The sequence below is a fragment of the Choloepus didactylus genome, chromosome 4 (genome assembly GCF_015220235.1).
Source record: "Choloepus didactylus isolate mChoDid1 chromosome 4, mChoDid1.pri, whole genome shotgun sequence".
Taxonomy (NCBI): domain Eukaryota; kingdom Metazoa; phylum Chordata; class Mammalia; order Pilosa; family Megalonychidae; genus Choloepus; species Choloepus didactylus.
In genome coordinates this window covers 13,644,611-13,672,456 of record NC_051310.1, presented here as the reverse complement: position 1 = coordinate 13,672,456, position 27,846 = coordinate 13,644,611, and the positions used below count along the sequence as shown (strand labels likewise).

The 27,846-nt window shown below is 39.6% G+C and overlaps 2 protein-coding genes across 7 annotated transcripts in view; one reads left to right on the top strand and one right to left on the bottom strand.

Annotated features, from left to right (window-relative positions):
* The window catches only part of PPP4R4 (protein phosphatase 4 regulatory subunit 4), a 221,815-nt gene extending 204,688 nt beyond the window's left edge, over positions 1 to 17,127 (top strand). For 4 of the 6 annotated variants that reach the window (XM_037831971.1, XM_037831977.1, XM_037831975.1 and 1 more), the window contains 2 exons: positions 8,521 to 8,668; positions 13,285 to 17,126. In XM_037831971.1, the coding sequence (XP_037687899.1) occupies positions 8,521 to 8,668; positions 13,285 to 13,309 (173 nt within the window). In that variant the 3' untranslated portion in view covers positions 13,310 to 17,126. Of the gene's footprint in view, positions 1 to 8,520; positions 8,669 to 13,284 lie in introns of all 6 variants that reach the window. The other 2 variants (XM_037831974.1, XM_037831972.1) reach the window with 1 other exon arrangement.
* On the bottom strand, positions 12,014 to 27,298 carry SERPINA10 (serpin family A member 10). Its single transcript, XM_037831978.1, has 5 exons — positions 27,206 to 27,298; positions 23,419 to 24,243; positions 21,652 to 21,925; positions 20,084 to 20,234; positions 12,014 to 17,883 (listed from the first exon to the last, which is right to left on the bottom strand). Exons 2-5 carry the CDS (start codon positions 24,188 to 24,190, stop codon positions 17,692 to 17,694), a joined length of 1,389 nt encoding a protein of 462 aa, XP_037687906.1. The 5' UTR covers positions 24,191 to 24,243; positions 27,206 to 27,298; the 3' UTR covers positions 12,014 to 17,691.
* Positions 27,299 to 27,846: the final 548 nt, after the last annotated feature.

Here is a 27,846-nt window from a genome sequence, read left to right as displayed (position 1 = left end):
CTGAGATGGCATGTGGCTGGCATCTGCTCCAAAGTTCTGGTTTCAAAATGGCTTTCTCCCAGGACGTCCCTCTAGGCTGCAGTTCCTCAGAAATGTCACTCTTAGTTGCACTTGGGGTATCTGTCCTCCCTTAGCTTCTCCAGAGTAAGAGTCTGCTTTCAACAGCCGTCTTCAAACTCTCTCTCATCTGCAGCTCCTGTGCTTTCTTCTAATGTCCCTCTTGGCTGTAGCTCCTCTTCAAAACATCACTTACAGCTGCACTGAGTTCCCTCTGCCTGTCAGCTCATTTATATGGCTCCACTGATCAAGGCCCACCCTGAATGGGTGGGGTCACACCTCCATGGAAATATCTCATCAGAGTTATCACCTACAGTTGGGTGGGGCGTATTTCCATGCAAATCTCAGCAGCACCAAAACGTCTGCCCCACAAGACTGCATCAAAAAATATGGCTTTTTCTGGGGGACATAATACATTCAAACCAGCACAGACTTCAACAGACATCTCTTCAAAGAAGATAGGCAAATGGCCAGAAAGCACATGAAAAGATGCTCAGCATCATTAGCCATCAGAGAAATGCAAATCAACACCACAATGAGTTACCATTTCACCCTCATTAGAATGGTTGCTATTAAAAAAAAAAACCAAAAAACAGAAAATAGCAAGTGTTGGAAAGGGTGCAGAGAAATAGGAACACTCATTCATTTCTGGTAGCAGTGTAAAATGGTGCAGCTGCTGTGGAAGACAGTTTCCTCAGAAAGCTAAGTGTAGAACTAAACCATATGACCCAGAAATCCTAGTACTAAGTATATACCCAAAAGAAATGAAAGCAGAGACTCAACAGATATTTGCACACCAATATTCGTAGTGACTTTATTCACAATTGCCAAAAGATGGAAGCAACCCAAGGGTCCATCAACCAATGAATGGGTAAGTAAAATGTGGTATATACATGCAATGGAATATTTTTCAGCTGTAAAAAGGAATGAAGTCCTGATACCCACGACAACATGGATCAACCTTGAAGACATCATACTGAGTGAAATAAGCCAGACACAAATGGACAGATATTATATGATCTCACTGATTTGAAACAATTAGAATATGCAAATTCATAGAGTCAGAATCTAAAATATGGGTTATCAGGGAATGGTATGGGGATAGGCAATGGGAAATTAAGGTTTTAAATGTACTGGATTCCTATTTGGAATGATGGAAACGTTTTTGTAATGGATGGTGGTGAAGGTAGCACAACATTGTGGATGCAATTAACGGCACTGAAATATATATCTGAATATAAGTAAAAGGGGAAATGTTAGATTATATATGTGATAACAGAATAAATTTTTTAAATAAAATCCATGGAATTACACTACATAAACAGTGAAATCTAAGATAAACCACGGACTTTATTTAATAGAAAAATTATAAAAATGTGCTAGCATTAATTGTAACTAATGTTCCACACCATTGCAAGTTGTTGGTTGTGGGGTGGTATGTGGGAACTCTGTATTTTATGCATGAGTGTTCTGTAAACCCACAACCTCTCTAATAAATAAATTAAAAAAAAAAAAAAAGAACACTCTAGTAGCAATAAGCACACCTAGTTCCCAGATCTTGGATTCCAATACCCTTCTCTAATAAAAGGAAACAAGGTTCATTGGAGAAATGGCTGATTCTAGGACTGGGGCAGGAAATATACAAGATGAACCTGGTACATCTTATAGTGCCAGAAAGTAAGGAAGTGCTAAAAAAGAAAAATATATATGATGGTGGTATATCAAAGGAACACAGGAGCCAAGTAAAGGTTGGTCAAAGCTGGAGCGATTTGAGCAACAAAAAATAAGGTAGTATTGGGTTTTTTTTTTTTAATTTTATTTTGAAAGAAATTCATACTTAACAGGAACCGTTGCAAAAACAATACAAACCCCTTACACAGAACTCCAGCATACCCCGACCCCCCTCCTCCGATACCCCAATCCACCAACTTTAACATCCTGTCATGCCACCATTTCTTTCTGTCCCTCCCTCCCTCCCTATCCTCCATCATCTATTGCTCTGTCTTCTGAACATATGAGAGCAAGCTGCGCACATCCTTGAACAAATGATATAATTCACATATACATTTCCCACAAACAAGAGCATTCTTTTATGCAATCCCATTAAGCGCAGCTAAGAAGTTCAAGAAATTCAACATTCAAAAAAGCTTACATTCTATAGTTACTTTTTTTTTTTTCCTTATGTCCCAACTGTGTCCCTTTGAGCCTCCTCTCCTCCATTCTCAGATCCCATCCAGGATCATCCTTACCATTTAATTGTCTTTATCTATTTAGACTGTCTTTTTTTTTTTTTTTTTTTACAATTGTGGAAACGTATGTACAGACTAAATCTTCCTATTCCAACCCCTACCTAGCATTCCATTAGTGGGATTAATCACATTTAGAATGTTGCAATGCTATTACCTTCCCACCATCCATTACTGGAAATTTCCCTTCACCCCAAACAGAAAGAAACCTTACACTCCTTTCTTAACTCCTCATTGCCCTTCCCCCACTTCTTGTAACCCATATTCTACTTTTCATCTCTATGGTCATATACTCTGATACTTTCTTTGTGTTTACCGTGGAGCTTAAATTTAACCTCTTAAATCTATAACAATCTTGTTTTTCTTTGATACCAACTTAACTTCAATAGGACATGTAAACTATGTTCCTATACTCCTCCATTCCCCCACCTTTATGTAGTTCTTATCAAAAATTACATATTTTACATTGAGTCCAAAACCACTGATTTATCATTACAGTTTATGTATTTTAGATCCTGTAGGAAGTAAATAGTGGAGTTACAAATAAAAAATACAGTAGTATTGGTATTTATATTTACCATGTGATCTTTACTGGAAATCTTTATTTCTTCATGTGGTTTCAGTAAATTGTTTAGTGTCCCTTCCTTTCAGCCTGCGCAATTCCCTTTTCTTATAGGACTGATCTACTGGTGATGAAGTCCCTCAGCTTTTGATTATCCAGCAATGTTTTCATCTTGCCCTCATTTTTACGCTCCAGTTGTTTGTGAATTTTCCAAGTCTCTGATGATTATTGACTTCTATTTGTATTTGATTGTGGTCAGAGAATGTGCTTTGAATATATTCAATTTTTTTTTTTTAATTTATTGAGGCTTGTTTTATGTCCCAGCACATGGTCTATTCTGGAGAAAGATCCGTGATCACTAGAGAAGAATGTATGTCCTGGTGATTTGGGATGTAATGTTTTATATATGTCTGTTAAATGTCTCTATATCTCTCTCTCCTTTCTTTGTTTCTCTGTCAGTAAGGCTCCCTTTAGTATCTGAAGTAGAGCAGGTCTTTTATTAGCAAAATCTCTCAGCATTTGTTTGTCTGTGAAAAATTTAAGCTCTCCCTCAAATTTGAAGGAGAGTTTTGCTGGATAAAGTATCCTTGGTTGGAAATTTTTCTCTCTCAGAATTTTAAATATGTCATGCCACTGACTTCTCACCTCCATGGTGGCTGCTGAGTAGTCCCTACTTAGTCTTATGTTGTTTCCTTTGTATGTGGTGAATTGCTTTTCTCTTGCTGCTTTCAGAACTTGCTCCTTCTCTTCAGTATTTGACAGTCTGATCAGTATATGTCTTGGAGTGGGTTTATTTGGATTTATTCTATTAGGAGTTCGCTGGGCATTTATGCTTTGTGTATTTACATTGTGTAAAAGGTTTGGGAAGTTTTCCCCAACAATTTCTTTGAATACTCTTCCTAGACCTTTACCCTTCTCTTCCCCTTCTGGGACACCAATGAGTCTTAAATTTGGACGTTTTATTTTATCTATCGTATCCCTGAGATCCATTTCAATTTTTTTGATTTTTTTCCCATTCTTTCTTTTGTTCTTTCATTTTCCATTCTGTGGTCCTCGAGGATGCTGAGTCATTGTTCAACTTCCTCTAATCTTGTGTATGAGTATCCAGAGTCTTTTTAATTTAACCAACAGTTTCTTTTATTTCCATAAGATCTTCTATTTTTTTTATTTACTCTTGCAATTTCTTCTTTATGCTCTTCTAGGGTCTTCTTCATGTCCTTTATATCCTGTGCCATGCTCTTGTTGTTTTGACTTTAGTTCTTTGATTAATTGCACCAAGTACTGTGTCTCTTCTGATCTTTTGATTTGGGTGTTTGGGTTTGGGTTCTCCATATCATCTGGTTTTCTCATATGCTTTAAGATTTTCTGTTGTTTTTGGCCTCTTGGCATTTGCCTTATTTGTTAGAGTTCTTTCTGGATATAAAATACACCGATCTCTAATTTGTCAGATCTACAGCTTGGTGGCATACACTTTCTCTAACTAGCCAGCAGATGGCGTCTGCGAGTCACCTCTTCCTCTCAAGTCAGTTTTCCCCAACTTTATCTTTGTGGTGTGTGGGGATCTGATTCTTGTGGGGTTCAATTGGTGTACTAAGTTTGGGTGTGTTGTTGGTGCTGTCCGCCCTGAATGTGGGGCATGTGTCTGGGTGGTTAGGGAGGCAGGGCAGCTTTAATAATCAAACCTCCCAGGTGTTCCCGAAGATTTAAGGCTGTTGCAAGAGTCTAAGCCTTCATTTCAGTCTTGCCACAGATTGTCTCTGCCGCTGACCCACAAGTCCTTGGTATTGGTATAGGGTCCCTGGGATTTCTGAGTAGGTCCCCCTTCCCAGTCATGCTCTTCCAGGACTTCTGCTGAGGGAAGGCTGTGCCACGTCACAGGTGCATGCCGGCCCTCCAGGGAAGCCCTGGGCCGCTGGGCTGTGCAGGGGCATTCCCAGACTGCTGTAAAGATGGTTGAATGGGACGTGTTAATTTCCCCCTTTTCACACAGCTCTGCCTTCCCAGCTCTGGGACAATTAGCTGTAGGTGCATTAAAGGCCGCTGTCCACGGCTGATACTGTGGCATGTGCACGGTGCTGCGGGAAACACTCCCCGTCACACTGGGATTCTTGGCGTGGCTCTGGGCTATAGCTCCGGCCCTGGGCAGGGGCATCTCTAGCCCACCGGGAGATGGCTGCAAGGGGCACAGTTTCTTTCTCCTTTTGGCTCCCCTCTGCCCCCCTAGCCCTGAGACAGTCAGCAGCAGGCTCTCCTCCACACCAGACACCGAGAGTTTGGCACAGCCCGCTCCTGCCATGCTTCACTGCATGGTTCTCTCCATTGTAACCGCAGCCCTCCTGGGTTTTTTTTTTGTTTTTGTTTTTGTTTTAAAAAAAGAACTAGTCCGTCTCCAAATGCCATCCCATGGTTTCTCCACACTGCAATGTAGCCGCCGGACTTTCGGCCAGCTCACTCACTCATTTCAGAATGCAGACTCCCGGTTTCACCAAATGCATGGTCCCTATGGATTTAGCAGACTTTGTCCGGCTGGTGTGTCACTGGAACTGGTGTTCTGGGTCACTTTCTGGCTTTTATCTAGTATTTTTCATGGAGGTGTTTTTCGCCCTGTCTCACCTAGCCACCATCTTAGGTTCTCTGGTAGTATTGGGTTTTAACCCAAAGTACAAAATAAATATCCATGAGTCCATACTGATACATATGAATGGTTGAATAAATAAATAAATGGGTGTGAGATAAATTTCCCTTGCTAAAGAATTTAAAATTCTTTGTGTAGCTACTCTGTCCTCTGAAAGACGGAGCGTAAATCCCCACTCCTTAAGTGACTTCCTTCCAAAGAGTACCCTATGAGAAAGAGAGTTAAAAACAACAACAGTGGTGAAACTTGACAGACATTACCTCTGGTAGGCGATCAACGTCAGTATCAACAGTGATAAATCATGTTGATAGATGTACCCTTCATCTCAAGTAATGAGAATGGCACTTTACCTCTGTAATCTTCCTCCCAAAAGCCCATAACTCCAGACTAATCACAAGAAAACACAGAGAAATGCCAATAACGTGGCAATCTACAAAATACCGGTACCAGTACCAGAAAATACTCAAAATTGTCAAGGTCATCAAAAACAAGGAAAGTCTGAGAAACTGTCATAGCCAAGAGGAGCCTAAAGAGACATGATGACCAAATATAATGTGGTATTCTGGATGGGATCCTGTAACAGAAAAAGACATTAGGTAAAAACTGAGGAAATTTGAAAAAAGTATGGACTTAATTAATAATGTATCATTAATGATTCATTAATTGTAACAAGTGTAGCATACTATTGTAAGAGTTAATAACGGAAACTGTGTAAGAGGGTATACAGGAACTCTGCATTATCTTAGCAATTCTGTAAATCTTCATTCTAAAAAACTCTACTTAAAAATACTGTTTACAATTGCTTCAAAAACATTAAGTGCTTAGGGATAAATTTAACAAAAGTGTCAAATATGTACACTAAAAACTTCAAAACATTGCTGAAAGGAATTAAAGACCTAAGTAAATGGAGAGTTTATTGAAAAACTTACCATATCAGTTCTTTCTAAATTGATCCATAGACTGAATGCAATCCTGATCGAATTTCTAGCAAACTTTTGTAAAAATTTGTGAGCTGATTCTAAAACTTATATCTAATTACAAGGGACCTCGTTCATATAGCCAACACAGTTTTGAAAAAAAAAAGTTGGAGAACTTAAATTACTATAAAACTCTAGTAATACCACATTGTGGGCCACATTGATATTTATGGTCAATTGATTTTCAACAAGGGCTCTAAGACAAATCGATGGTGATGAGATAGTCTACAAAAAATTGTGCTAGAACAATTTATATATATAAAAAATGAACCTCAATTCTTATTGTACGCCATACCAAAAATTAAGTCAAAAGGGATTGTAAACCTAAACATAAATGTATAACTATGAAACTTCTAGAAGAAAATATGGAATAAAATCTTTGTAATTTTGAAATAGGCAAAGAGTAATACTAACCATAAAATAAGAATATTAATATATCGGACTTCATCAAAATTTAAAACTTCCGTTCTTTTAGAGTATTAAGGAAATAAAAAGGCCTTGAACACAGATTGGAAGAAATATTCATAATACATGTATCTGTCAAAGGACTTGTATCCAGAATATATAAAGAAGTTTTTAAAGCCCAATAATAGGAAGATAACCCAACTTTAAACTCAGCAAAAGATCTGAACACACACCTCACAAAAGAAGATATACAAATAATACTTAAAAAGGTGATTAACATTACTAATAATTAGGGTAATGCAGAATTAAAACAAAGAGAAAAATAAATGCAAGGCCATACCATACATTCCACTAGAATGTCTAAAATTAAAAAAACAATACCAAGTGTTGATGTTTTATTTTCTTGGCTGCTGAAAGCAAACAGCCATAAAATGGGTTGGTTTAAACAATGGGCATTTGTTCGTTCATGGTTAGAGTCCAGGAGTGTACCCACATCACAGGGTGATCCTTTATTCCGCAAGACCAGCTGCCATTGATCCTTGGCTCGTCTGCCACATGGCAAAGCACATGACAATGATTCCTGGTCTCTGCGTTCTTTTCGGGGTTCTGTTTCAGATTCTTCCTTTCTGTGGCTTTCTCTTTCTCTCTCTCTCTCTCTGTATTCATTTCATTTATAAAGGACTCCGGTAATAGGATTAAGACTCATCCTGAATGAGGTGGGTCACACTTGAACTGAAGTAGCCTCATCAAAAAGTCCTACTTACAATAATAGCTCCACACCCACAGGAATGGATGAAATTTAAGAACATGTTTTTCCGGGGTACATACAGCTTCAAACCATCACAGTTGGATCGGATGTGAACTCTCTCTCATGCATTGCTGGTGGAAATGCAAAATGGTACAACCACTTTGGACAGCAGTTTGGCACTTTCTCGTAAAGTTATATAGACCCTTGTCATATGACCCAGCATTTTGATTCCTAGCATTTATCAAAGAGAAATGAAAAATATATGTCCACAAACAGACTTGTACGTGAATGTTCATAGTGGCTTTATTTATAATAGTAAAACATTGGAAACAATCCAAATGTCTATCAATAGGAGAATGGATAAACAAATTTTGGTATAACCATGTAATGGAATTCTAGTCAGTAGTAAAAAGGAATGAAGTATTGATATATACAACAACATGGATGAATCTCAGAATAGTTATGCTGAATGAAAGAAGTCAGATGAAAGTAAAAGAGTACATACTGTATATACTCTTTAATATAATTATACAAAATTATAGAAAATGCAAACTCATCTATAGTTAAAGGAAGCAAATCAGTAGTTGCCTGGAAAAGCAGGGAGGAAGTAGAAGGAGGAATTAAAATGGGGCATGAGGAAATTGAGGAAACTTTTGGTAGTGATGTCTTGATTGTGGTGATGGCTTCATGGGTATATACATATATCAAGACTTACCATACCATACACTTTAAATTTGTGCTGTTTATTATATATGAATTATACAAATTATACCTTAATCAAGTTGACATAAAAAGAAAAATTCAACTATCATTAATCTTTTCTTCTTCTAGTAGAGTAACACCTTTCGTAATGTATTCCATATGTCTACCTATGCATGTATTACTTACAGATGAATCATTCCGGAATCGTAATGCTAGTAGTGTTCCGACTTCCTTTTCTCCTAATACTCCCTTACCAAGCACCTCCTGTGGGACAAGTAACCCAGTTGATCCAAAGAGCAGTGGAAGCAAAGATACACAACCACGGAAGACTACTTTGTAAGTAATAAAGTGTCATACTACTATACCGCTAAGTATATTATCCTGTTCTTTTTCCCAGTGTGGGCTTCTTCCCTCTTGAATACTTCCCAAAGAATAGAATGTGTGTGTAATGAGGAAATGTTATAAGTTAAAAGAGATTATTATCACAAGACTTAGATATAAGGCTAGATATTTTATATAAAATGCTTTATATATGTCAAAGGCATTGTAACCTCAAGGAATCACAAGAAAATTTAAATGTCTCCCAATAATATTTGACATATCTTTTTCTCTGAAATGTTTGGATTCAGGGAATTATATCTTATAAACATTGGATATAATTTTGCATCTCTTTGAATAACTAGGTTAAGGACATGGTATTTAATCACTCTTTCTGAGGAAAGAGGGGACCAATTGATGCCTCTTAAGAAATATACTCCAGTATAAAATCCAGAGTTATAGGTCCTATAAATGGGAAATTTCTACAGACTATACTTATTCTTTGCAGTGAAGGATATAAAGGACCTTTATTCTTTTTGCTCCACAGTTCCTTTTTATGTGCTATTTCTATCTTGCTTGAATTGTTGAAACCCTTGTTTCTTTTAGCTTAAATATTTAGGAAGGTAGTACCATAAAAAACACCATAATAAGAGATTGAAATAATTCAACCAAGATGCCCAAACTATAGTTTCAGAATTATTTTTTCACAAAGGAATGTGAAACTTCTAGTCAGACAAGAATTTAAATAGAATTCAGATTTTCTTTTAAATATATTTCATTTAATGAACGAACGTTTTCTAATATGGTTTCTCAAATGCATCTTTGAAAAAACTCCATGCTGGACTCTTTTTAAGGAACTGAACTATATTATAATTTATTCTAAATTTTAATTGGCTGTTGTGTATATACAAATAAAGATGTATGTATCCAACTTCATTCAAAATTTAGAAACAGATTTATTGAATGGAGCTTATCTTAGTTTGCTAGGCTGCTACAACAAATACCACACAATGGATTGCTTAAACAATGGGAATTTATTGGCTCACAGTTTTGAGGCTAGAAGAAGTCCAAAATCAAGATATTGGGAAGGCTTTCCTTCTCTCCAAAGACTATGGCATCTGTGCTGGCTGCTTGCAATCCTTAGGGTTCCTTGGCTTGTGTATCTGCCTCCCATCACATGGTGATGTCCTCTCCTTTCGCCTTCTGTGACTTCTGGGTTATTTTTATATGGCTTTCAGTAATCCAGAATAAGACCTACCCTGCTTCAGTTGGACATACCTTAACTAAAAATAACATCTTCAAAAGGTCCTACTTATAATAGGTTCACAACCACAGGAATGCAGGTCAAGATTAAGAACGTGTGTTTGTTGGGGTACGTAATTCAACCTACCACAGTCCACCTTCTGGATCCCCAAAAGCATTTTCTTCCCACATGCAAAATATATTCACCCATCCCAGTATCACAAAACCTTAAATCATTTCAGTAACAACTCTAAAATCATTTCAGTAGCAATTCTAAATACAAAGTCTCATCAAAATCAGTTATGGATGTGGTCTGTCCTAGGTCAAAATGCCTCTTCTCTCTATCTATGACCTGTGAAACCTGGAAAACAAGTTGTCTTCTTCCAAAATACAGTAGTTGGACAGGCATTGGATACTAATTTCCTTTCCAGAAGGGAGAAATTGGAAGAAAAACAGATCACAGGTACCAAGCAAATTAAAAACCCAGCAGGGCAAACTACATTAGATCTGAAGGTCTGAGAGTCATCTGTGGGTTGATGCTTGGTGGCCACTCCACTCTTTCCAAGCACTGGGGCAGTGGCCATGCACTCTCCAAGTGCTGGAGCCTAAGCCCCACCATCTTTGAGCACTGCAGAGTGCCAGCCTCATTCACCCTTTCTGAACATTGGGGTATCTGCCAAACACTTCCCAGACATTGGGAAAGAAGCCCTTTCCCCTCCAAGTGCTGGAACAGAACTGTGTTTTCCACGTGTGGCTGGGCCCTCTCTCTCGACCTGAGGAGATCGCTTCAGTCCAGACCTCTGCTTCCATGGGGTTCTGCCCTTGAAGTCATTTTTTCTTCACTCTGTCTCTCCTCTGTCCCTTTCAGTCCAGGCCTGCAGTGCTTCTGCATACACCTAATTTCCTTCATGAAGGGTGGTTCAGCTACCCCCTCATGAGGACCCCTGTTCCCAGAAATTCACCTCCTGGAAGCTCAAGGAGGGCTGTCATAGAGCTGCTTCTGGCCCTAGTCTCAGAACACACTATCTGGATAGGCTGAGAACTTTCCAAGTTATCCACTGCTGGGTTCCTTTGTGCTTAACAGTCCAACCCTCAGTTTCTCTGTCTCTTCTCTCACTTTACTATATACAAGCAGCAAGGGGAAACCAGGCCATACCTTCCACACTTAACCTGGAAATCTCCTCAGCTCAATATCCAAGTTCATCACTTACAAGTTCTGCTTTCCATCCAATAGCAGAACACAATTTTGCCAAGTTTTCTGCTACTTTATAACAGGGATCGACTTTCTTCTAGTTTCCAATTCATCATTTCCTTTTAAGGCCTATGGGAATACCTTTAAAGTCCGTATTTCTACCAATATTCTGTTCATGATGAATTGTGTTTTCTCTAAGATGATGCAGACTTTCTCTACAGGTCTCACTTATTTCTAAGGCCTCTCCAGAAACACCTTTAACATCCAATGTCTACCAACAGTCTCTCTACAGAAATCTAGGCCTTTTCTGTCAAGGACCTTAAAATTCTTCAAGCCTCTATCCATTACTCAATTCCAAAGCAAGTTCTACATTTTTAGGAATTTGTAATAGCTGCACCCCACTTTCTGGTACTAAAAACTGTCTCATTTAACTGAGCAGCTGTCACAAATACCACAAACTGGCTTTGGCTGTAACAATAGGAATTTTTTGGCTCACAGTTTTGAGGCCAAAAGAAGTCCCAAATCAAGATATTGGGAAGTCTTGCTTTCTTCTGGGGGTCTGTAGTGTCTGGTGCTGACTGCTTGCAATCCCTACGGCTCCTTGGCTTGTATATCTTCCTCCCATCACATAGCGATGTCCTCTCTGTTCTTCTTCTGTAACTTCTGGGCTCTCTTTATAAGGCCTCCGATAATCCAGAGTAAGGCACATCCTGCTTCAGTTGGGCTATACCTTAACCAAAAATAACATCTTCAGAAGGTCCTATTTACAATAGCTTCACACCTATAGGAATGCAGATTGAGATTAAGAACTGGTGGTTGTTGTGGTATATAATTTAAACTACCACAGAGCTCAAGGAAAGAGTAGGAATATATAAATGAAAAAATAATAGTAACAGAAAAAAGTAATATTAATATTTCAGATTGTAGTGTTGATGTAGAGGATACTTTTAATTACAATGTTGAATGGGATACTTTTAATTACATTTTATATTACATTTAAAAGCCATGAGAGTAGAGGTGGGGGAGGGCGATGGTCTGGGAGAGCACTGGGCTCCATTGTGCACATCTCTGTAATGACAAGGCTGGGCTTGTAGTCCGTCCTCCAAGGTGCCTTCCAGTTTGGGCCTCCTGAGATCTTTCCCCTCTATCACCCTGACCCTCTTCTCTAAATATTGTCCTGGAATCCTTTTATTGAAGAACATATTTAACAACGCCAGAATGTAATTCATTCTCTTCTCAACTTATTTTTTCTAAATAATGTAGGCATTGTTAAAGACCATTAAAGCCTAATAGATTTATACCGGTCTTCCTTTGATTAAAATTACTATCTTTCTCTGTTTTTTCATTTTTAGAGTATGTTTTTTCTTTTTATAGACTGAATTTTCTCTTGGTGTGAGTGTGTATTTGTGTGTGTGTTTGTGTGTAAAATGGATTAATTTAAAAAATGAATCTAGAAAACAAACACTCTAAACAAATCGCATCAGGTTTGTTTCTTCTTTTCTGAATATTCTAAAGAAGAAGCATATTGGTCTTCAAGGGGCTTTTTTGTATTTATGTGTGACTGTATGTACAACTTCCTAAATGCATTCCCATATAATGTTCTAATTTGAACTTTCTCATAAATGCACACTGTCACATAGCTGAAGTAGGAGATTAATACCTATATTGGTCTTTTTCTGTGATGTATTATTCAAAGTTCAGAGTTTTTCCACACCCACATGAAAATATGTCATTTTAAAAACATAAGCCTATGAAGTAGTTTTAGGAAGTATTATCTCAATTTTTACCTCTCAAAAAATCTTGCACAATACATTCTCCAACTTATGTCGTAGAGATGACACATCTGGTATTTAGGAAAGTCAGTCTCAAAGGAAGTAAAGGTATGCGTCGTTTCTTACGTTTTTTAAGGCCAGACAAATGTTTTATTCAGGCCTGCGTTTATTTCTGGTGTGGCCATACAAAATGCATGAAAAGTTGTATGAGTTAATTTTTTCCCAATTTGAATGCTATGTTAAGTGCACGTAGAATTTTTGGTAAGTAAAGGTAGATCTTTAAAGTGTAATTCATTTTTTCCTTGAATCAGGATTCTCAGATATCAGGTTTATTTAAGGTAGATTATATCTCTATTTCTTTATTTACTTTGTAAGCATCATATGGATAAAAGTTTTCTTTCTTTCTTATTTTTTTTTTTTTTGAAAAGAAAATCCAGAAAATCCAATCCATAAATCATCTGCTTGATGACGGAGACAAAACAAACACAGCTGGAGCTGATGAGATTGATGGCCAAAAGGACAAACACTTCTTTTTTTTTAGGAAAAGAGACACAATGGCATCTGATGTTGATAAATTAGATTCCCTAGGAGGTATAATATATAATATAATAATGTGTGTGCAGAATTCCAATGTTTTACAGTGAAGTGTAATGAAAAACAACTTTAGTTATGTGCTTTAACTACTGTTGCAGAAGAGACAAGTCTGCCTTTATTTGTGCAAGCAACCATCTCTTTAATTGTTCTCATTTAGCATTTTAGCATTTAAGAATTGTATGAAAATCCAAATCAGCTGAAATTGCCTTAGCTAGATAATCATTTTGAGGGGGACTGGGGAAGTAAGGAAGATATTCCATTTTCTTAAGGATCTCCAAGTCCAGCTGAAAAGTCATGCTGAAAAGGGTATAAACAACTGTCCAAAATTTATTGGTCCTATAATTGTAGTGACAATGTGTTGTACCTGGACATTTACAAATTTAAATTTGGCAATGAAAATTCTATGAAGATTTCCAATAACTTTTAGTTACTAGCACTTTAAAAATAATAGATTGATGATTTCCTTTATTTCATAGAAAATTTATTTTATAAATATTTTGTTTACATTTCAGATTGTATTTGTCTTTCCTTAATTTAAAATGATGAATCTAGTTTGAATCAGCTGTTCTTCCAAGCTATCATGCTTAAGCTATGTCAACAACATTTATTTGTATTAATGCTAAATATTTCCATCAAAATTTGCGTGTGGAACATATACCATTCTTAATTTTGAAATGTCAGTTCTTGAGATATACTATATGAAGCTACTGTGAGCTTCTCTATTTCACAATGCAATCAGCATATAACTATATTAATATTAGAAAATATTTGTTTTATAAAATATATTGATGTATGATAAAGATGATCTAATTTGTGAATGCATATGTGTGTGTTTACTTTTTATAATGTGAAATAATGAGAAATGAATTTACTTAAAATAAAACATAGGTTAATGGGAAACCTATATTTGTGAAAAAAGTTTTAAATATTTTTCTGCAGTTTTTATTTTGTATTTAAAAAGCAAGATCTTTCACTTTTAAGTAATGAATGAGAGTAGCATACTGATAACAACTATCAGTTACTCAGGAGGTAATTATTCATAATGAGACTTTCCCTTCTTATGGCCTCTTTTTGGCTATTAGTGATTCTTAATATCCTTCATCAAAGGATAATCAGGTAAATGGAATTGCTCATCTTACTTATTTTGTCAATGGTTAAAATTGGGTAGGTAAAAGAAACTTGACAATATTGGCTAAACAAATTTAGTACTTTTTTGTGGCTTTCATTGAGCTATTTTAATTATCTCTCTTACTAGCATCAATAATGTGGAAATGAATATATTATAATCTAGGATAGAGTATTGTGGGGCATGATGGGACATGAAAGCTGCTTTAGTTTTTCCAGCACTTTGATTCATAGTCAGCATTGACTGTTAATTTAAATAAAGTCAAGAATATCAATTTATTTGTTAAATAATAAATTTAGCAGGGTTATAATCTTTTATTTTCCCATCATTCATATGGGAGAGGAGTAAATTAATTTGATAGAGAAAAATTACAACAACGTATAAAGTTTAGGAATATAGAGAAGTTAATTGCAATCTTATTCCTAGATACTAAATTATCAATTAAGACAGTTAATCGAATTGCTTTTGTAGATTTTTTCACAGAACATGGTAATTTCTAAAAACTTGGAAAGCTTTGATAAAAAATACTTCTAAGGGCATTTATAGAAACAGTAAAGAACAATTGGTGACAGTTAAGAATTTTCACACGTATCTCCATTTAGACCAGAAAACAAGATAGATATTCTTGTAAAAGTTCTGTTTAACAATTTACCAGGTAGGTCTTTTGAACTAGTTGTATGACAAAGAAAGATCTCCCTCCATCTGTAGCTGCAGGAAAAAGGAAACATCTCCATTTTTTTGTTAATTATGGAGACTTGCATTTTTAAAGATAGGTTCTAGAATTTCATTAATTAGCATTATAGGCAAAAAGCAGGCCTGTAGAGCTCAAATTTGCTGGGAACTACCTTGAAGATAGGGCTCAAAAGGATTTCATATAAAAGAAGTAGATAGAATAAGGAGCATATAGAATTTTCCTCCCACAACTGCATACATGTTTTTAAAATCATCTCCATTATTTAACCGAGCTTGGGCATCTTATTCTTATTCTGGAAAGATGGCTCCAGTTTGTCTTGAAATTATTGAACATAGAAGAAATATTTGAACTGAAATGAAGCAGGCTCTTCAGCTGGAGTAGGAGTTTTGCCTTGAGGATAAAATGAATTAGATTAATTCAGTAATCTGTTCTCAGTTGTTAGAGCAAGTGTGTGAGAGTGTGAATATGTCTGCATGAGAGAGAATGTACTAGGAACAAATTTTAAAACCCAACATTTAAGTCTAGTGAAGTCTTATACAGTGTTCAGATTTGTTAAAACCTTGACATTTTTGTTAAGATAAATTATATTTTTCACTGTTCTTAATTTTTTCACCATGCATGCATACATAGAAAATCTCAAACTTAGTGTCTTAGGAACATCTTCAGTCGTATATGGGGCAACATTAAAAAAAAAAAAATCTTTGAAATAGAGAATAAGACCATTTTCCTCCTTAAAGAAGCAATGTTGTTCTATTGTTGCTGTTTTGTAATGTATAATGGGGGTGGAAGGTGGGGTTATGATCTGCATGCTATGTGAGTCCTTCAGTAAAATGAAACTTATTATAACTGGATTTGGCAATATTTATTCCAGATGATATTGTATTCTTATGGGCTTTCTTTTCTAGATTTCATCTCTTAAAAGTGAGAAATTTGACTGAATCCTCCTCTACCCCCCTTTCTATTTTTCCCCAAACAAAATTAATTGATCAAGCCACTTAAGAACATCAGTTGCATTAGTCCCCTATCTTTGTCACTCTTTTTTAGACCCTTAGACCCCAGAATTGCCTTGCCCTGAACAAGTGTCAGTTTTTGGAATGGATACAGGAATGAATTAGTGTCCAGATTTTAAAATGACGAAAAATCAGTCTTTAGACAGCCTCTTAATGTTATTGCCTATTCACATTAAGTACTATTCATATTACCCTGATTTAGATTAGTAATCAAGATGACAAGTTGATAAATTAATTTTAGGTAAATTTAAACTTAGGGTACGAAACAGAAAAGGAATACATTTATAATATCCAATTAATCATTTAATCAAAACAGTTGACACTCTTAATATTAGTTAGCTCTATTCATGATTCTCTGAATTTACTCCTAAAATATTTTCTTGTTTCTATGACGAAAAATGACTGCCTTAAGAAAGTTTCAGGGATGTTTGCTGTTTTCCTTTTTCCCTTGGGACAAGTCCATGCTCATATTCTGTTTCAACCACAGTGGGTAACTGAGAGTTAAGTGTGTGCTGCCTGTTTAGCTGGACCCTGTCAGATAGTTTTAGAGAAGGAAGGGAGACTGGAAGGTTTAGGGAATGAGGTCAGGAGAGGCAGGCCTCTACCTCTGCCATTGCCAAACTGGGTGACTTTGGAAAAGTGTTTTCCTTTCTCTTGGCAGGGATGACTTACTCATTAGGCAGAGTAGGCACAGTTTCTAAGGCACACAATACTTTTAAAGGCCCATGAAAATGTTTTACTTCTCATTCTCACACTAAGCAAGATACATATGCCAGTAGATTATATTCATGGATATATATATATATGCCAATGCCTGTCTTTGGGTTGTTATTTCCTTTATTTTAAATGAAAATATTAAACTAGATGATCTGTGGTTCAACTAAAGCCTTTGCCACATCATTTGATGCACCTTTGAGTGGAATGGGTACATTGAGGCAGATGCTGTGATTGTGAGTGACTATGGCTATTTATTTCCAGCAAGAAATGATTCTGAAATAGATGAAAATAAACACCTCTCTTTTTTTTGTACCAGAGAGATGAGAAACAAGCAAGTGACTCAAAAGAATGTATGCATGTCTTCCTCCTAAAGGCTTTATCTTGAAATAATATTCTGATCTACTCTTTTTTAGGTCCAGATATGTGAGCAAAAGACAAAGGTAGAGGACTTCCACCTAGCTAGTCTTCAATCAGAGAACAAAGGCTCTAGGAAATAGGCATAAAATACCAGGCAGATTACACAAACATCTCATTAAATATAGATCATTTTCATACTTGAATTTATCTAAGAACATCCCCAACTATGAGAGAAGACACTTTCCTCCTCTGCCATCCAGTGCCAATATCCTGTGTGGATTCAGATACCATAGATTCAGCATCTCCTATAGCATTAAGTACTTATGCATGTCGAGAATCATAGAAGAGTTGGATTTACCACCCTGCCCAGAAATAGAAGAATCCTAGAGGTTTCTTCATAGATCATGAAATGAAATGGCCGATCCACTTTGATGATGGGAGGCATGGAATAAGCAATCATTTCTGACAGAGTTCCTGCCATTGCCTCAGTTCCTTTTTCATCAACTTCAACCACTGCTCTTTGTAAAACCTAGAAAGGGAAATAATATGGAAGACCATTTGTGTGGCAGCTGAGAGGAGGGTATTTTCCACTGTGGTACTACCCACGGGGCCATACTCCTGGGATTTGGTGGTTCAGGGACCATCTGTGCTGAGAGGAATGGTCTGGGGTTGCCTCAGAGAGTGCCTTGGAATCTTGAAACAATGTGGAAGAATTCAGGAACCCAAGTGTGGGATACTTTCAGGGCATGGATTCAGGCAGTCTCTGGCTAGCCAATTTACACATACGTGCATCAAGTCAACAAGTATTTATTGAGCATATACTTTGGAACTCCTGAGTGCTTAGACCTTCCTCTTCACTGGCACACTGAGGATGCAGGCATGGATAGTCTTCTCTAGCAGCTTCCCAGCACCTGCCACCCTAAGCACTTTTACTCTGGTACTGCTCCGATGCATCCCCTAGGGCAAGCCCAGTGTCCTGAAGCCTTTTCTGAACTCTAACTGCCTGCATTCAAGCCATTTGCCATATTTGGGAGGTCCTTAGTCCAGGAACTTCACGTTCCAGGAACTTCATGTGATGTGAGTGATGTACCTATGTATTTACCATAAAAGGAGACAATGAAAACATCTCTGTAATAACATCTAGAAATTCTCTAATTTCCCAGAGAGGAAATGTACCTCCCAGAGTAAACAGAGGGAGAATATTTAATGGTTTATAATTTAAACTTGATAATGTTTTATAAAACAGTAGCACATTTCTTCAATTTTTCATGTGTACACACCAGAAACAATCCTGATCTGTAGGACTGTTATGTTTAATTGTCTAACTATCTGTATTGGGTTGAATGGTAGCCCAAAATATTATGTCCACATCCAAATCCCAGTACCTGTGAATGTTACCTTTTTGGGAAAGTGTCCTTGCAGATGTAATTAATAATTAAGGATCTTGAGATGAGATCAACCTACATTACCTGGGTAGGCCTAAATCCAATGGCAGGTATCCGTATAAGAGACAGAAGAGGAGAAAACACAGAGGAAAAGGCAATGTGAAGATGGAGGCAGAAACTGGAGTAATGTGGCCAGAATCCAAGGAATTCAGGTGGCTACCAGAAGCTGCAAGAGCTTCCAGAGTGGTGTGGTCCTGTTGATATCTGGATTTCAGACTTCTGGCCTCTAGAACTGTTGGAGAATAAATTTCTGTTGTTTTAAGCCACCCAGTTTGTGGTACTTTGTTACAGCAGCCCCAGGAAACTAATACGGTGTCCCCGAACAACATGGAGTTGACTGCAAGCCAGGGTTATTCTATCGGGTCCTGCTTAAGTGGATGCTATTCTTAATCTCTCTTGTAAGTGAAAAATGTTTTATATGGGGAAATGTTAACCAAAACCCCACTGCTAAGAAAGGCTATAGTGAGCTGTAGCTGCCATTTGGAAATGTATGGGAACATCAGAGTTGTAACGATGACTGGGTGTTACTGCTGGCATTACTGAGCACAGGCCAGGGAAGCTAACGAGTTCCCTACAATGCAGGGAACTGCTCTGGAAGACAGACAGTCACTTCCCCCTAAGAACCAACAGCACTTCCATTGAGAAACACTGGTTAGCTGAAGGGATTCTATGGGAAAGCAGACAGACCAAACTGGCTCTTCACAGCCTCAGAGGCAGAACGAGGACCACAGAGTTAAGGAGAAGTTTCAGGTCAATAAAAATAAAATTAAGCAGTTGTAGCCATTTGTGAATTGGGCTGCTTTTCAAAGTCCCTTCATTGGAAGGATTTTTTTTAAAAAAGGAAAGAAAATGGGGTACTATTTAGTAGGGATATTATAGAAGAGATTTCTACAAGGGCTGGTGAGTTGGGTCACATGACCTCCAGGAGTTTCTTTCATCTTGAAGATCACATGGTGTGATATGAAATTTTAAAGTTATATTCAACATATATGGTGATGAATCTAAATCAGTTCCATTTCAGGGGTACATGTCTCCCTGATAGTTGGGAGAGAAGAGGGTGAGAACTCTATGTAAGAGAAATTAGTTGAAAAATGCTTTAAGGAAGTAGCTTAAAATTCTTAAAGCATCCAACTTGAATGGTAATTCAAATCTTTGGATTTTAAATGTAATTTCCTATAGCACTGGGTATTTTATTAAAGTTAGATTGTCTGCAGAAGTATTTGTTTCATTTGGTAACATTTCATACTTAATGTTTGAGCTCTCTAATGAAAGATCATGACTTACCTTGGATAATTTAAGATTTCTTGCAGTAACTGAGAGTTCACTAAGGTCAGCCCAAGGTGAGAAGATTCTTCTGATTCCCACCTGCTTCAGCAGCTCATGCATCTCATATTTCTGATCTAGCTTGAACTTTGGAAAGAAAACTTCCATTTTTCTGTGGTACAAGTATATATAATGGTGAAATGTAGACAAGAGCCATAGAACATGAACACTAAAGGGGTCACATTTTCTTTTCTTCTTCCAAGGTTATTTCTATTATTGAGTTTCCCTTAGTTGACTGTACATAGTACAAGCCATTCTTTTTTACTGGTCTACTTCAGAGAAACTATTTTTGGCTTACCAAATTATATTACTTCAGCTTCGGTGAACCAGTTTTCTTTCTCAGCCAATGACTCACGTTCTCTTTGGCAAAGAATGCCATGTTTTGTGTCCATTTCCACTTTTTAAAAATAACCAAAACCAACTAAATAGCTGCTTCCATGTAATCCTGCAGACATCTAGATGATGGCTGTTTTCAAGCCCTAGATTCTGCAGACCCCCAGGGTTCCCAGGAGTCTGGGGAATGGATGGGAGGGAGGGGAATGAAGGAAACTTTTAAACCCCTACCCATCTTTAGCAGAGAAATTCTGATATATTGGTTTTATTTACTGAGGTTCTCCTTTGAAAATACTTTGCTTGGAAAGATGAGCTCTGAAGCTCAAAAGCAAAAAGCATGAAAACTATCAATTTCTACAAATAAGTTAAAAGTCCCAATTTCTTAATCTATAAAGTGCAGCCCAAAATACCAATGCCAATCTCACAGGATTGTTTAGGGGGATTAAATGAACTAATATATGTTAAGTATCAAGAACAATCTCTGCTGTGTAGTAGGGATGTAATAAGTATTCATTCCCTTCTGTGCACTGTATTCCCCTTTATTCTGTTTCTTTTCTCTATGGCAAAGTTAGGTTGAGCCAGGCTGTCAAATTGGAATATAACTGAGTGATATGCCATTTCTTGAAGATGGACTTATAAATGTATACAGCAAACCTGTGTTGAGGGCTTATTGTGTTTTAGGTCCTTGGCTAGGCACTAAGGATTCAAAGAAAAAGATGAATAATGAAGATGGAATTAACATCAAGGACCTTTAGTTGGACTCATTCTCTGTGCCAAATCTTTGGTTGACAAGACTCAGCAGGAATAGCCATGGAATTCTGATGGCAGCTGTTTTCCTGGTACTCCCTGTCCCCTTTCCTGCATTGTTACTTGTTTGTTGTTTGTCTCCCCACACTAGAATGTAAGCTCCCTGAGGGCAGGGACATTTGCCTGTTTTTCTGTTATGCATGCATCACAGTGCCTGGCACAGGGGAGAAACTCAATAAATGCTGGCTGAGTAACTGAATGAAGAAGCCAGGCATTGAGATGGATGCTGGGGATAGAATGGAAAACAGGACAAATGTGGCCCCTGCCCTCATGGAGATTACAGCCCATTGAGGGAGCCAGGCACTGTGCCATGGTATATTGAATTAAATTGTGTGTACTAGCAAGGATGGAAAGGCCGAGAATGTATAGGGTGAGGGGAAGAGTGGTACCTGGTTTTCATGTTTCTGAGCCATGTCTCCACCAGGTCTGTGGTGAGGTAGTCTTCAAGGGCTAGGTGATCACCCATTTTCTCCATGAGGACCACCAGCATGGTGGCCTTTCCTCGGTAGGGCAGTTTGAGGATGTGGCAACGAAAATTCTTATCAAAGGTGGAGGCAAACTTGCCGGCCCTGTACATCATTGGTACCTTAACTGCCTTGTACTTGTCCAGGTGGAAAGTGTCGGCTTCGGTGAAGACAGGGTCAAATGGGATCAGCCATTTCCCTGAATAGGCAAGAGAAGAGCTCAATGCAGAAACCACCATCCTCGAAAAGCATTGCTCTTGCTACAGAAATGGAGGGTGACGGTCCCATCCCCCATCTTGCTCAACTAGGAAAGGATTTCTTTATTGGATTTGCTTGACCACAGCTCAGGCTGCCAAAATAAATTCTCAAAAGATCAGTTGTTTCCAGGCCTCTTTCCCAGCTGGCAAAATACAAACACCACCAGCAAGTCCTAACGGAGTCACACAGAAAAGCAAGGAAATGTCATCTAACAATCCCATGTTCCCCTCACTGTTCTGGACATGAATAAAATTCACTCTTATTCCAGCTGGTGTTCTAAAACCCACTTCTTTTTACAGTTGGTCCCTTGTGTTTTAACCCAGCACCAAGAAGGCTTTGGGCCTTTGCCTGTCCCTGTCCCTGTCTGCATGAGGGACCCTCTGACTGCAATTTTTGTCAAATGCAGATGCCTGTGCAAGCACATGTGTCAATATACACAGAATCCAATGTGGCAGAAGTGATGGCATTCTTCACCCATTTGTTGCTTAGGGTGGTTCTGAGGGAGATGTCCCTTGCCCACAAAGAGCTACACAATCCAGGAGAGGCCACCAGCATGCAGGTGCTTGACTCTTCCACTTTGATGTCTGTCTGGGTTGTGTGCCTGACTGACTGCAGAGGGGGGTCCTCCCCAGGGGCCTTGCCAAGTATCCGTTTTGCCTGGTGGGAGCTTTCTGCTACAGCAATGTCCCCACCATCCACCATCCACCATCCACCATCTGGAGAGGCTGGATGATGTACTGGAGACAGCCTGGGAGCAGGGTGTCAGGTTTGAGTTTGGGCTCTGCCATTTATTAGCTGTGTGACCTTGATCAAGCTAACTAACCTCTCTGAGCTTCATTTGCATCTCACCTAGAAAGGGATAATGACTCCTGCTCTGCCTACTTCATTGACAATTAGATCAAATAAATAAAAATAACAATAACAGTTAACAGATTTAGTGCATACTATGTGCCTAGTACAATTGGGCATGTTACATTCATTATTTCATTTAGCCTTATAATTGTAGAGTAGGTGGGAGTGTCCCCATTTTCTATATCAAAAACCTGGGGGCAGAGAGTTTGTCACTTGCCCAAGGGCACAATAGTAGAGCGTGAAGGAGCAAGGATGCAATTGTACAATCTCTCAGATGTCCAAACCTGTGCTTTTTTTCATGACCCTGTGCTGCTACCTCCAGATGTCTTAAGAGCCGTGTGGAGGTGCTTTGAAAACTGTAAAGGACTATAAGCGTGTCGTATTATTAGGGCTGGGGGATCAAATGAAAATGTTGCCTAGCAACATGACTGGTCCATTGTTCAATAAATGTTTCAATCTGTTTGTGAAATCTGAAAACATGTTCACAGAAAATCATTTTGCTTTAACCACATGCTGGCCAAAGGCAGGGAAAGGAAGAGATGGAGGGATCTATGGTTTGGGAAAGCAACATTATCCAAGTACCTTTGAACAAGATGTAATCCACAAGAATTAGTTTGGTTTCAGGATTAATTTCATCAAAGAGTTTGGGAATTTTCCCCTGAGTCTCTTTGTTAATGTAATGATTCATGAGCCCTTTGGCCTGTGAGGCATTGCGAAAATTCATGGGCACACACTCTGTATCGAAATACCTCTTCGATAAATTGAGGAAGGTCTCGTTGACATCAAAATCCTTGTTGATGAAGGCAAAACTCCCCTGGGTGAGGCCCAGCTCCCAGTTGTGGGAGAGGGTCTCTTTGAGTTGCTTAAAGAGGGAGGGCAGGAGCATGGGCTCGGTCCCGTTTGGGGGCTGCAGGTGCTGCAGGTGGAGCCCGCTCACGATCTGCGCTTTGGTCTGCCCTTTGGCCCCCAGCATCAAGGCCGCCATGGCAAAGGACAGGCTGAACGGGGAGAAGACCACGTTGCCTTCGTGTCTCATGGAGAGCTTGCGCAGCAAGCTGAACCCAAAGTTCGAAGTCTCTTTGGAGAGCTCCTGCCCGCTGGCCACCAGCCAGGGCTCCTCCTCCTGCTCCTCCTCTTCCTCTGCCTGTCCCTCCTCTCCCTCCTCTTCCTCCTCCTCCTGGGGAGGCTGGACCCCAGCACCCGTCTGGTTCTGGGGAATGTGATGGGGAAGGTGGGTCTTCGGAGTTGGGGTCCCTGCCTCAGCCGCTGGCGGCTGAGGATCTGGGGCCATGGCGGGCAGCAGCCACACCTCCGCTAGGAGGACAGAGAGCAGGAGGCTCAACACCAGCTTCATCTCACCAGCTGTGGAGGCCAAAGGATCACAGCTCCTCAGCAACAAGACTTCCTCTGGAGAAAAGAGGAGATTGTTTTTGAGGCTTACTGGAACGTCCCCTTCCTGTGTGACGGTAAACAGTCCTCCAATAATGCTGCTTCCCTCCTGTGGGGTGGGGTTGGGGGTGGGGGGGTGTTTCTTGGACTCATGCAGTTTATTCCTACATGTGGAAAAATGTGGAGCAAGTAGGGATCACACTTGTTTATCCAAGGAGAGGGCATTATTTCAGACCAAAGCTTCAATTCCCAGCCCTCGCTACCCCCCAGGCAGCTCATGGCCTCTGACTCCTTTGTTCACTCAGCATCTTCCCAGAAGGGCCCAGATGCAGAGCGCGTCTCTGGGGATAGGAGGCAGCAAAGAGAATGAGGGGATTAAAGAGAATGCTCTCTGGGCCCCCGGGTATGGGTCAGAGCAGGGCCATGTGGGATCAGGGGGTCTTCATAAAGCTTTCATTGATTTGCTTTCTTCATTGCCCTTGGTCGTTTGGCCATAAAGCAGCCTTTGGAAAGGTCAGTCCAGCCAAGCTGTGCTGCTGGTGCTTTGGTCTGTGGATTGTTTGGGCTGAGAATTTACAGAGTCTGGGTGGGAATCAGGGCAAGGGAAAGGGAAAGTGGTAGATTTTCCCTGAGTTTTTAATCAAAATACTGCCCCCAATGCTCCTCTTTTGTGGCACTCAATCACCCAGCCCTGCATCAGAGTAACTCTGTGCCTTTTATGCCTTTCTTCCTTCACTTTGCCTTGAGCTTCTCAGGACAGAAATAGGATGACAAGTTCATTCATACCGCACAGATCTCATCTAACCCTCACAGCAGACTGAAGTGCGTACTCTCACTTCCCCAGGTTATATATTCTAGTGGAGTCAGACGTTCTACCCTGGCAGGGAACCTCCAAATCTCCCACTCCTCACCATTAGCTGTCCCCACCATTAGCCGTCCCCACCTCAGGATGCAGAGCCTGGCTCCTGAGTTTCTGCAAGTCTGAATAAATGGCTGTGGGCTCGCCCACGCCACCCAGGCTGTCTCCACACTCAGTTCCCACTGCACAGTGGACTCTTCACCAGGGCTGTGTCCCAGAGGCTGGCTGGGCAGGTGGGGCAGGTCACCGAGATGCACCCTCATGCTCATCCTCTCTCTCCTCTGGGTGCATTGTCCCAGGCAGGCCTGGGTGGGATGGGTCCTGCAGTCTGACACCAACTGCAATGCAGTTCTGACTCGTAACTACACAGAGTTAGATCAGACCCCACAGGTTAAGGGCACAATCCTTTACAAGACTGCCCTCACTTCAGACACTAGTCACAAGTTTGAGGATTCCCAGGTTACCCACACTTCTGGCCAACTGGCTACAAATTCAGGGGTTCCCACCACCCTGCAGGTTCAATAATTGACTAGAATGACACAGAACTTGGGGAATAGTTATGATTACCATTTGATTCTAGCAAAAGGGATAATCAGGACCAGCCAAGAAAAGACACATAGGGTGAGGTCTGGGAGAGTCTCAAAGGCTAAGCTTCTGTGTCCTCTCCCCATGGAAATAGAACACATCTGGGAGGGTGTTTCTCCACCAGTTAGAGAAACTGGAGCGGCCAGTGTTTCACTGAGGTTTCATTACTTAGGCATCAGGGCTGAGCTCCCCTCCAGTCCCCCTCCTCTCCTGGAAGTCTAGCGAATCACATGGCTCCAAGCCCCACCCCACCCCCAGTCACATGGTTGGGCTTTCCAGTGTGGCCAGCCCCACCCTGTCACCTAATTAGAATAAACATCAGGCAAAGTAGGGGGAGTTCTGTGAATAATAAAGATGCTCAGATATGGGAAACTCCAAGGATTTTGAGGTTACTCTCCCAGAACCAGGGCAAAGGCCAGACCTCATTTTGGAGGCCAAATTCCTAACTACACAGTTCCCATCAGCAGTGACTCTCATTGTGAATTAAGGTCACCCCTAGCAAAAAGTGTTGATGAAGTGATGTCCCCAGGCCTTTCTGTCTAAGTAGCTGTGTCTATAACCATTTCCATAAATAAAGTATGTTCTGGTTTTAGATCTTACTACTTTTCTCATTGTTTATAGTTAATGTTAAAGGATTCAGAACCTCACTTTTCCAGCTCAGTGAAATGCTTTTGCAATGTTTTCTGGAAGACAATTTAGGGCATCGTTTTTGATTTCATATGGCATTCAGTACTGCAAATGTTGGGTTGTTTTGTCCTTCAAACATGACTTAAGTTTCATATTTTCCCTATATTACAGTATTTAGCATTATCATGTAAATTAAACCTCTTGAATCCGGGGCTACTTCTTTGTCACAGAAGTCAGGAAGGTACCCCTGCACACCCAACAGATAGCACCCCTTCCCCTGCTAAGTCTTGCCTCTCCGTTCTTCAAATTCCCCCTTAAGTCTGCGGAGGGGCAGCCCAGTGTCAGACTGGCACCCCTGCACTCTGCTCCTGGGCTGCACCTCACATTCCCTGTGGGATCTGTACAGAATCTGTCTGCAGGGGGCGCTCCTTTGAGGACGAGGGTACCATCAAGCAAGCCAAGGAGGGCACAGCTGCCCATATAGTAAACAAGTAGTAAAAGTACATGAGTAGTAATAGTACAGGAGTAGTAAGAAATCAACTGCTCACCCTTCTCGGCCCTGATGGAATGTGCCTGGAGAGAACTCTCCGCTCCCCTAGGAGCCATGAAAGAGAGCTGCTGGCTTGCCCAGGAAGGCGGGACCTTAGGGAGAAGGCCAGGGACTTGAGCATAGCTTGTACAGTGAATGTTACGGGGATGAAAAAGCAAGCCTTCAAAGCCCCTTTCCCCTGGCTTCCTTCCTTTAAAGGAAGCTCCTTCCTTTACTATGCCTCTTACCCCATCCCTGCTCCCAGTTTGCATTTCCAGCCCCTAGGGAGTCTAGGATTGAGGGCTCTCTGCTGCCTGGCCACCCCCATCCCTCCCTATTTAGATACTTTAGAAGCTTTCCTTGAATCTAGTACAACTTACCAGTGGTGTCCCCTCTGGTGCCTGGGAAGATCCTTCATTCAGAGCAAAGACAGAAGGTTAGGTTTGTAGCTGAACATTTCCAGCAAATATTTGCTATTCCAAAGTATGATCTACCCATGGGACTGTTACTAATTAACATATTGATTGGAGATGGTGGAGTTTCTGGAAAACCAAAGACCGAGAGGCTCCCCATATTTCCCGGCTCCTCCTCCAACTCTGAATATGGCTGAAATTCCTCCATCAGAGCTTCCACTTTTCTTATCTTTTTTTTTTTTTAAAAAAGCAGCTTTACTGCAATATATTCACATACCATACAGTCCATTCAAAGTGTACAATCAATGGCTTTTAGTATAATCACAGAGTTGTGCATTCATCACCACAATCAATTTTGGAAATTTTCATTACTGCAAAAAGAAAACCCCCATACCCTTAATTAGTCATCTCTCAAGCCCTACATAACCACTAATCCAATTCTGTCTCTATAGATTTATCTATATTTATGTTTTATACAAATGGAATCATACCATATGTAATACTTTGTGTCTGATTTCTTTCACTTAGCATAATGGTTTTTTTAAGTTTTTTTTTTTAATTAGAGAAATTGTAGATTTACATAAAAGTCATAAAAAAATAACATTCCC

Excerpts from the sequence above, each read along its gene's own strand:
- SERPINA10 (XM_037831978.1), bottom strand. The coding sequence starts at position 24,190 with ATGAAGCTGGTGTTGAGCCTCCTGCTCTCTGTCCTCCTAGCGGAGGTG. Across the intron at positions 21,926-23,418 it reads GGATTACATCTTGTTCAAAG|GGAAATGGCTGATCCCATTT; the intron begins GTACTTGGATAA and ends TTGCCTATTCAG. Across the intron at positions 17,884-20,083 it reads GAAATCTTAAATTATCCAAG|GTTTTACAAAGAGCAGTGGT; the intron begins GTAAGTCATGAT and ends TTCCCTTTCTAG.